At 42.6% G+C, this 10350-nt stretch overlaps 1 protein-coding gene across 4 annotated transcripts; it reads right to left on the bottom strand.

Moving 5' to 3' along the window:
• Positions 1-6648: 6648 nt before the first annotated feature.
• Positions 6649-10116, bottom strand: LOC132095387 (sialoadhesin-like). Of its 4 annotated transcripts, none has more exons than XM_059500316.1 (5): positions 9964-10116; positions 9362-9411; positions 8718-9047; positions 7992-8137; positions 6649-7350 (listed from the first exon to the last, which is right to left on the bottom strand). In XM_059500316.1, exons 2-5 carry the CDS (start codon positions 9402-9404, stop codon positions 7306-7308), a joined length of 564 nt encoding a protein of 187 aa, XP_059356299.1. In that variant the 5' UTR covers positions 9405-9411; positions 9964-10116; the 3' UTR covers positions 6649-7305. The 4 variants fall into 4 exon arrangements, with proteins under 4 accessions (XP_059356299.1, XP_059356297.1, XP_059356296.1 ...); XM_059500314.1 differs by lacking the exon at positions 9964-10116 and adding an exon at positions 9534-9898 and having other exon boundaries at positions 7992-8134; XM_059500313.1 differs by lacking the exon at positions 9964-10116 and adding an exon at positions 9534-9894.
• Positions 10117-10350: the final 234 nt, after the last annotated feature.

The following is a 10350-nucleotide window of genomic DNA, read 5'->3' as shown; positions in this document are numbered from 1 at the left end:
ATTTGCAGCAGTACACAGCCATAGGCGAGACGGCTCGTTCGCTCATTGGCTTGTTCTGCGGCAACTGCACAGCCTATCGAGCGCAGGCTGATGCAACATCAGACCAATAAGGGCGCTTCACGCCCTTCTTGCCACTTCCCGCCAAAACGGGTGTGGCCCAACCTATAAAAGGAGCTCGAAAAGGCTGACTCACCTGATTTTTCATCTCTTCAGTGAAGCTCACGCATCGCTGGATCACGAGGAAGCAAGCGCCGTCTGGAAGAGCATATCAGCAGGACGAGCCATCCTGAAGCCGCTGGCATCGCCGCCTTCCACTGCCGTTCCTGCTGCGCTATCCAGCGCCTATATCCTTTACATCCTTGATCTGTTATATCCTGTGTGTGTGTTCGCCCTGCGACGCACATTCACAAATGAGCTGCGTCTTTTAAAGATGCCCTCGTGCGGCTCGTGCAGAGCCCTGCTCAGCGAAGGAGATCGTCACGTCATCTGCGTCTCCTGTCTGGGTGAGGACCATGCAGCGCTCGCGGTCGCTGACGGCGGATGCCCTCATTGCGAGCTAATGCCTATGGTGACTCTGAGGACTCACCTGGCATCCTTCTCGAAGCCTGCATCATCCGCTGCGCCGCAGCGCCGTAAGAAGCGCCGCTCGCAGCGCCTACCAGAACCGCCTCCAGCTCGGCCGAGCTCGCTGGTTCCGACGGGAGCCGCGGCAGAGGATTGCGGTGAAGCCAGAAGCCCCGAAAGCATCCTAGCACTGCTGGGAAAGCGCCGGTGTTCGAGTTCCGCTGCGGCAGAGCTCTCACCCAAGCGCGCCGCTGTTGCAGTTCCAAGAGTTGTGACTGCCTCAGTGTCTTCTGCAATGCGCAAGCCTGCACGAATGCCCGCTTGCCTGCACACAAAAGCCGTTATCACGGCGAGGGGGGGCTGTACAGCAGATACTTTCTGGTGCCCAAGAGAGACGGTGGTCTCTGGCCCATACTGGATCTAAGACAGCTGAACAAGGCATTGATGAAACACAGTTTCGAAATGCTCACGACCAGGAAGCTCCTCGCGCAGATTCGCAGAGGGGACTGGTTCATGTCAATAGATCTGAAGGACGCGTATTTTCAAATACAGATAGCGTCAAACCACAGGCGATATTTGAGATTTGCCTTCGAGGGCCAGGCATACAAGTTTACAGTCCTGCCATTCGGCTTGTCCGTAGCTCCTCGTACGTTTACGAGGTGCATGGATGCAGTGCTCGCTCCTCTCCGACTCAGAGGCATACGAGTGCTGAATTATTTGGACGACTGGCTGGTTCTGGCTCGATCACGAGCGGAGCTCGTGGACCACAGGGCCGTTTTACTCGATCACCTCGAGAAGCTCGGCCTCATTGTCAATTGGGCGAAGAGTTCGCTGAACCCCAGTCAGACGATCCTGTTCCTGGGTATAGTTCTGAACTCGTGTTCCATGACGGCGCGGCTGTCACCACAGAGCGCGATGGGCATTCAGCGCGCAGCGAGTTCTTTCCGCTGCGGCGCGACCGTGTCGCTCAAACACTGTCAAAAGATCAGAGCTGTGTTGCGGCTCTAGCACCTTGGACAGCGAACGGCTGGTACCGATCAGGTGTAAGCCTGGGGACTTCCCCGAGTGTGAAAATGGTGTCGACGGACGCCTCCACTTCGGGATGGGGAGCGCTGCTCGAAGGCAGAGCGTCTTTTGGCCTATGGTCAGAACGGGAAAAGCTCCATCATATCAACTGCCTGGAAATGCTGGCAGTGGAGAACGCGCTGACGCGCTTTTGTCCCCATATCAAGGATCACCACGTCGTAGTCCGTTCGGACAACATGACCGTGGTGTCCTACATAAATCGCCAGGGCGGTCTCGGGTCCCGAAACCTGTGCAGGCTGACGGAACGCCTCCTGGTTTGGGCTCAGCACAACGTGCGCTCGCTGAGAGCAGTGCATGTGCCTGGGCTGCAGAATCTGGGTCCAGACAGGCTGTCCAGAGGCAATGTTCCTACGGGCGAATGGTCTCTACACCCGCAAACAGTCCGGCTGTTGTGGGAGAGATTTGGCATGGCTGAGGTGGACCTCTTCGCGTCCCACGAAAAGGCTCACTGCCCAACGTTCTTTTCCAAGAACGAAAGCGTTCCCTCCCATCTCCCTCCTTCCGCAGGTGATAGAACGGGTGAGAGAAACGAGATGTTCAATACTGCTTGTAGCACCTCTTTGGAAGAACCAACCATGGTTCCCAGATTTGATGCAGTTAGCAGATGTCGCCCCGTGGCCGGTACCGTTGAGGGACCTCCTCTCGCAGGCCAGGGGCTCGATTTGGCACCCTCAACCGGAGTTGTGGTCCCTCCATGTGTGGGCGCTCAACGGTTACCCGCTGATCTCACAGTGGGAGTGCTAAATACCATCACTCAGGCTAGAGCTCCGTCGACACGACGTCTGTATGCCTCGAAGTGGTCGGTGTTCTCCAGCTGGTGCACAGCTCGAGGTTATTCACCCCTTAGTTGTGAGGTGACGGAGGTCCTCTCCTTCCTACAGGAGCTGTTGGATAAGGGCAGAGCCCCATCCACGCTCAAAGTTTATGTGGCGGCCATCGCGGCGTTTTCTGAAACGGCGTCCGGTCAGTCAATAGGAAGGAACGATTTAGTCATCCGGTTCCTCAGAGGAGCTAGGAGGCTGAATCCTCCCAGACCTCCGTCAGTCCCTATGTGTGACCTCGCGGCGGTTTTGGAGGCCTTGAAGGGTCCCCCTTTTGAGCCTATCCAATCGGTTAGCCTTCAACATCTGTCGTTCAAGACAGTATTCTTGTTGGCTCTCGCTTCTGTGAAGCGTGTGGGTGATTTGCACGCGCTCTCGGTGAGCCAGTCGTGCTTGGAGTTTGGGCCCAATGACTCAAGGTTCATACTCAAACCTAGGCACGGTTATGTGCCGAAATCCCTCAACACACCGTTTCGGGCTCAGGTTATTGCCCTGTCTGCCCTGCCGGTGTCAGGGGAGGATGGAGACTCGAGTCTTCTTTGCCCTGTCAGGGTTTTAAGAGCTTATGTGTCTCGCTCTGCTGCCTTTCGGCAGACGGAGCAGCTGTTTGTCTCGTTCGGTGGACGTTCCAAGGGAATGGCTGTTTCGAGACAGACTCTATCCAGATGGATAGTTGACGCCATAGCGTTAGCTTACGCTTCCAGGGGCCTTCAGTGCCCGTTGGGCGTCAGAGCACACATTTATCAGGTTCTATAACCTGGAGGTCCCCGCCTTGCAAGCAAGGCTGTTGTCGGTATAGTCGAATCAGGGCCCTGAGAGGAATTCTGAGTTCACGAGCGCTATGCGCTGCCGACTGTTATATGGGCAGTATTGCGTAAGACCCGCATTGCCACATTGGTCAGGCCTTGCCTCGGCTGTGTGATGTCATATTGCCGCATCTACGGATGCTGCTAGATATAGGACGGAGGGCTTTTTCCCTTTTCTGTCCTAGACTCTCTGTGAGTCCCTCAGGTTACTGTGCACTGTAAATTTGTTACAGTGTTTTACATTGGGTTCCCGTAGCGTCTTAGCTAAGACGCAGTACGAGAGAGCTCTCGTAAGAGAACGTACTCGGTTACTAAACGTAACCTCGGTTCTCTCTAGAAGAGCGAACGAGTACTGCGTTCTCTGCCGTGCGTACGATTCACTCTGGTTCGCTTCGGCGATTAAATAAATCAGGTGAGTCAGCCTTTTCGAGCTCCTTTTATAGGTTGGGCCACACCCGTTTCGGCGGGAAGTGGCAAGAAGGGCGCGAAGCGCCCTTATTGGTCTGATGTTGCATCAGCCTGCGCTCGATAGGCTGTGCAGTTGCCGCAGAACAAGCCAATGAGCGAACGAGCCGTCTCGCCTATGGCTGTGTACTGCTGCAAATGCGCTTTACAAAAATACAAAATTAAGGATAATTTTTTGCTTCAGTATTTCGTGAAAAGAGACTTTTCCCGTAGCGTCTTAGCTAAGACGCAGTACGAGTGAGCTCTTCTAGAGAGAACCGAGGTTACGTTTAGTAACCGAGTACGTTTTGGAAGTTAGAGTATGTTTACCTAGTACATAAAACCTGATCATTAAAGATGCAGAAAATATGATTCCTAATGCAGTTGAGCATTCACTTTAAGTAACAGCAACACAAGTTTGTATTGGTGCCAATATTCTTTGCTCAAAAGTTTATATAAAATGTTATACCACATTTAACATAAATGTCCAAGATCTCAGTCTTTCCCAAACACAATAACGTTTCTCAAACATAAAACAGGTTATGAGTATTTAAATCTGTGCCTTTTATTCTTTCTTGTCTGGTTTCTTTTCTTATACAGTTAACTTCCTGGAGACTCGGGTATTATGTAAGCTTCTGTAAGAAGATACATTGCCAACTTGTTGTTGACCTCACATCATGAAAAGACTGTTTTTCATTTCTTGAAAAGGTTGAAACAGTATAGGAGTATCATGTGTTTGTGCACATTTAGGCTTGGAAGTTGCAGTCATAGCCATGAAAAAGAAAACTTTTAGTTTTCCAGAATAGAATTTTCACAAAATTATTAGTAAAGCACTCTAAGAATGAGAAGATGGATTAATAGCTTTTAATTAAAAATTGCAATCTGAAAACATAATAAGTATATTTATAAACTGATTTGGGCAAATATAAAACACATGGGTGTGTTATATATGTGTAAATAAAAAAGGTTTGTAGCATTTCACTGTAGTGTAAAAGCATTTTAGTAATTACACTATCACATGACATCAGTTTGGGACTTTTCAAGGCACCAAAGAGAGAAGAGAGTTTTTCTTTGCTGACTGAATTTCAATTCAGTCGAGAATTTCTTCATTCTGTTACTGTGTTCTGTAAATTTAACACAAGATTTTTTTTACAGCTTAGTCTTATGAAAAAGCTTGTGACAGGTTTCACAAATGGTTTCACATGATCATGATATGCAAATTTCCCATCATCACAAAAATAAGGGGAAAAGAGTAGACTTCTACTGATTATAGCCATATTTTCCTAAGCAGAGACCTGATGTTAATAATTTACAGTACATGTGCACTCAGCTTAGCATTGTCAAATATTAACTATTGTTGAATCAAAAGGTCAATACCCTTAGTACTTTAAGACTTAAATGAGGACAAAAGACTGAATGGCTTGGTTTTATATGATGTTTGTGTCTTAGAATGTGTTTTGTTGTTTTTTTCCAAATGTCATGCCCTCATTTGAGTTTATCATTCTTAAAAATAGCACGTGGATCAAAACCTACCTGTACTTCCTGGAGTGTGGTAATCTAAATTAAAAGCAAAGTTCACCCAAAATTGCAACTAAAATACAAATTTAAATAAATAAATAAAGTAAAATAAAATAAATAATTTACACTCTATGCCATAGAAGAACCATTTTTGGTTCCACAAAGAACCATTCAATCAAAGGTTCTTTAAAGAACCTTTATTTTTAAGAGTGTATATGAGTCATTCAGCTTCATAGCATTACAGAATTACAAGTCTGAAAATTTCAGTCTGATTGTCACACAAATCTACCATGATTTTAAAACACATGGAATACAGCTCACAATTGTTTTGGACTGTTCTTATGGTAGTATATGGTGCTTTTTGGTCATGTCTGGGCACCATTCAGAAATGCAAATCCTGTCTAAAATCTCGTTGTTGTTTTTTTGTGGTCCACAGAAGCAAAGAGATCATACATGTTTGAAATTGCATGTGGATGAGTAAATAATGAAAGAATTTGGGTGAACTTAATCTAACCATCAACAATGTGGAAAAACATGATCTGTTCGTGAAAGTAATCTTTAGGTTGAAAACGTAACCCAAGCTTTAAATGTCTGGCACACATCTTCAATCACCTGGCAGCTATCAATCACCTGAAACTTTTCATCTAAACACTGCACGTTCTTTCCATAAAACACACCTAGCATGACAAAAACAGTCATTACTCTCTATATAGGTTATGTTAATTTGCATAGTCTGAAAACAGCTCATTTTGGCAAGAAAATTAAGGAAGAAGCCATTTACTGCAATGATGTGGTCCAATAGAGAAAACAGGGCGAATTCTTGACCTCATTACAACCAGGAAGTGCCCATTGATGTAAAACTATAAACTATGAACGGGTATTTATTTTATCTCCCGAACACTACTGCAGTAGAGTATCTTACAGATTGTAAAGCTTCAGGTTATTCAAGTTATAAAAAATAGTTTTGAATGGTCAGTTTATGACAGCGAAAGATATCTATGTTTTGAAAAGATTATGAATGTCTCACTAAAGATATATGATACTAGAAGAGTGTTTCTTCTAGTCATTGCATTTAGTGCATTCTAACTACTTCATTAAAGACATGGAAATGTGTATAGTAGCAAAGTCATACAGAAACTGAAAGCAAACCAGTGGAAAGAATCCAAAAATTTTGAGACAAGGAACAAGAGATCCTTCTTTCGTGTTGGCTGAGTTTGGAAATCTGACGGAATAAAAACCTTGTTGTGTAACAGCTAAGAAAACAAAGTTCTAGTTGGAAAATTTGACCTAAACCCTATGTCAGCCAAATAATGTGCTAAATGCCCTGGTTTAGGTTGGAAGTCATTCAGACTGAGCAACATTATAGTACTAAAACTTTAGTAACAAAGGAGGCCATACATACAAAGAAAAACTGTATAAGTAAAAGGTTTATTGCCTCGGCAGGTTTGAAGCACTTTACAGAATTCATTTAAAAGTAAATGAAATTTAGTACAGTAAAAAAAAGCAAATAAATCCCATAGGGAGTGCCATATTATTTCTTCCACATAAATGAAATCGGCACAGGCTGAGTAAAACAACCTATACAAGAGTAAATGTAAAGAGGCTTACATGATGAGTTCTTAGTAAATGATTACTGTACACATATGAACAATAAAATAAACTGATTTGGAAAGCTTGTTTAGGATTGAGACCACCAGTGTGTCTCAAAGACAGAGGAAAAGGCAAAATATAAACGGCATGTCCCAAACCTATTACATCTGTTCTTCAAAGAATGAATAAAGACAGTTCCTACAAGGAGAATCTTATCAAATTACAGAACTGTAATACCTACTGAATGTATATTTACAGTGCATTCACAATTCAGTGGTAATCAAGTAACAGTGTTACAACTGAAGACTGCACATTAATCTGTCTCGAAGCAAGACGGATCGGCACGCACTGCTGTGTAACGCCCATGTGCAAATGCTTTTGTTTAGGGCTAAGGCCTCTTATTGTCCATTGTTGTTGTGAAGGACCTTGCATGACAACATAGAAGTTAGTCCTTTAAACTGTCAAGCAAGAGCACTTCACACATTCTGTAGCATAGGTTTCTCAGCGGGTAAATCAGTGTCCTGTAGATAAAAGAAAAAAAATCACAGTCAGGCTTTTTGGAAATGTTACAGATACTATGATTAAACACGTGTCAAACACAGGACCTTTAGCCCTAAAGCTGTGCTCTGAAAGTGTGTGACTCCAACTGGTGTAGGTTTACTTTTGCCATGAGCACTAGTCAAGAAATTGGGCCCCTACAAGAAAAGGTTTTACTGTACAACTAAAAAAAAAAGTTTAGTCGGATAGAAATAATAATATAAAAAATGTATATGAAGAGGTCATAAAATTGCATCATGGCGGAACTCAAACATCATTAAGGGTAATTTTCTTGGAATTAAAAGAACATAGACGGAGTGCAACAGACTGAAACAAAAATGTGTGTCAGGAGTCTTGAAGCACATTTTTAAGTTCATCTGTTTTGCAACTTAACATGACATCTCAAAAGTGTGACACTTATACCGTGAGATGCTGAATAAACAGTTCATGATTGTATAGAAAATCAGTAAAAAAAAAAAAATGTGAACAACCCCTTAGATAAGTGTATTTTACATATTTGTATTGTTTGTGAACATTTTCTTTTTTTTTTTGCTATGATGTTTTAGTTTACATTTAATAAATGATTACAAAAAAATAATTGAAACATATTATATTGACTGTTTACCCTGTTTGTCCGATGTTGTCTTCTCATCAGTAGGATCAGAAGCAGAGCAGCCAGTATAAACACTACCGCTATGGGAACACTAACAGAGACAGCTGTGACAGATTTTTCTTCAGTTCGGCCACTGGTTTCAGGCATGCTGTCCACTGCTAAAAGAGATATTTAATGAGATATCAATGTCATGACATATCTTTAACAGACATTACAGTTTAAAATCCTAATTTGTAATACATTTTAACACAAATTAAGGAAACACAGGCAGAGTTTCTAGCAAAATCTCAGCATTTGAAACCCCAGCTCAGAGCTTACATCATCATGTATACTTTAACACAACATAGGTACTGTTTTTTTGTTCTTTAGCCTCTGATACCATTCAATAGATGAGCTATTTTATCATATCTGGTTGCACCGCAGATGACGACAATGATGTTTATGATATTGTCACAGGCTGTTCTCTGTTGGCAATAATTTTCGGTTCTGCTGAAGTGGCAACAATTTCAACTTCCTTTGGTTGTCATGAAAGTTCTGCTTTTTAGAAGCTTTTTTCCAACCTGTGATTCTCTTACACGTCATTAACTAACCAGTCCTAGTAGACTACAGCTAAGCAGAGTTGCACTTTGAAAAGGGAAGCACACTGAAAGTGTAAAACGGGAAGAGGCTTGCTGTTTCCTTTCAAGATATTAACTATTGATCAGCTTGGATAAATAAATTCATAATTAGAAAACTCACCTATTAAATTAACTTCTGTAGACTCTGTTAAATAGATGCCAGCGTCAACATATTCTATAGCATAACAGGTGTATACTCCTGCATCTGTTGTAGAGATGTGGCGGAGCAGCAGGGAACAGTTTCTCTTCTCCTTGTTTATGAAGAGTTGGGTCCTGCCCACGAAGTGTTCATCTACGGTGATGTTGTCTTGCGTATGAGCATTGACTACTCTCTCACCTTTCTGCCATATCAACTCTTTGCGGTCATTAGAACAGGTACATGATAAAAGTACATCCTTTCCAATATAGCCGGTCAAATTAGATTTCAATGTTTGTCCCACTGCAGAACCACCTACAAGAACAGTTCGAGACCGTAATTATCATGACAAAATACTTATACTCATTTGCAAACACTGGAAAAAGTTTACCAATGTTCCAAGACAGGCAATGTGTATTTTAAGGCACTATCAGATATACCAAAAAAAACATAAATAATATATGGCTCTCTTAAGGAACAACAGATTTTTTTTTAAATATAGAAGAAGAAGAAAATTACAAACTTTTTTAATGTAAATAACATGTATAACAGAATGTGACCAATAAAAAGTATATATATTTTAATGAATAAAGTTATTTATAGATCTAGAAGCATGAATAAATACTTACTCATGATAATGAGCAGAAGTGTCAGCAATGCCAAGGGCTTCATGTTTGTCCTGGAGGAGAGAGTGAAGCAGGTTTTGAAGCATGCGGGAAATTCCCTAAGTTCTCAACAAACCAATGGCTACAAACTAGGCTTAAGGTGAATAGTTTTATGCGTGTAATACATAAAACCTACAAACAAATGAGCTTTGTCCTGGTAAGACACCCGATACCATTCGTTAAAAGAAGAAAACGAAGTGCTAGCAGCTCAATGCAACGGTGACATTTATTAGAAGACAGCCTATTTCCCCCGGTCACATGAAAAAAAACAGCCAAATAGTTTTCTCCCAAAGAATTAGTCATCTGATAATGACTGTGGAATGTCCTTTGGCCTAGCCTATCATTGAAAACAAGAGCTCCGCGAAACAGTTGACGCAATCGTAATTTCAAATACAACGGACTTTGAGTCAATAATCTCGATGCAGATGGCTAAAAACATATTACTCTGAAAGCATGTAATTATTCAAAAAAAAAAAACAGTGATATATCAATATCAACAAACAATGGATTTAAATTAGTTCAGTAAAAAAATACAATAGAAACTAAAAGCACAATATCCTGCTGACCTTTGGTTTATATTCCTCTGAAGAATTAAGAGGCACGCGTATCAGATGGCTCGGGGAAAGTGAAGTGAAATGAGTGAAGTTTGTGTTGTTAAGACGCGCCTACATCATCATCATCATCATCATCCCACTCACTCACGCGCTGCTGAACCTGTCGGGTTTGACTGAGTGCACAGTTATAGGGTAGACTAGTTCTCAGTTACCTGAACGTGAACATGTTTACTGTTTTGAACAGTGATACTTGGAGAAAAAATCCTGACTGAACGAGATGAGCAGCACAGTATGCCAGACTATGCATTTTTGTTTTTCATCCAGTAGACGTCGCAGTTTCACTTCTAGGTAGTTTTTACTTTAACTATTCCTTTGATATTGTCAAGCAAATGAGACTTT

This window comes from Carassius carassius, chromosome 19, assembly GCF_963082965.1.
Source record: "Carassius carassius chromosome 19, fCarCar2.1, whole genome shotgun sequence".
In the NCBI taxonomy this organism is placed as follows: domain Eukaryota; kingdom Metazoa; phylum Chordata; class Actinopteri; order Cypriniformes; family Cyprinidae; genus Carassius; species Carassius carassius.
Note: the sequence above shows the minus strand (reverse complement) of the source record. Positions and strands in the feature narration are given on the sequence as shown.

Bases quoted from the DNA above. Each gene is read 5' to 3' on its own strand.
- LOC132095387 (XM_059500313.1), bottom strand. From the start codon at position 9,700: ATGACTAATTCTTTGGGAGAAAACTATTTGGCTGTTTTTTTTCATGTG. The intron at 9,412-9,533 runs GTAGGTTTTATG...TCTCTCCTCCAG, and splicing joins AGGACAAAGCTCATTTGTTT to GACAAACATGAAGCCCTTGG. The intron at 7,351-7,991 runs GTAAACAGTCAA...TTTTATCTACAG, and splicing joins GACAACATCGGACAAACAGG to GACACTGATTTACCCGCTGA.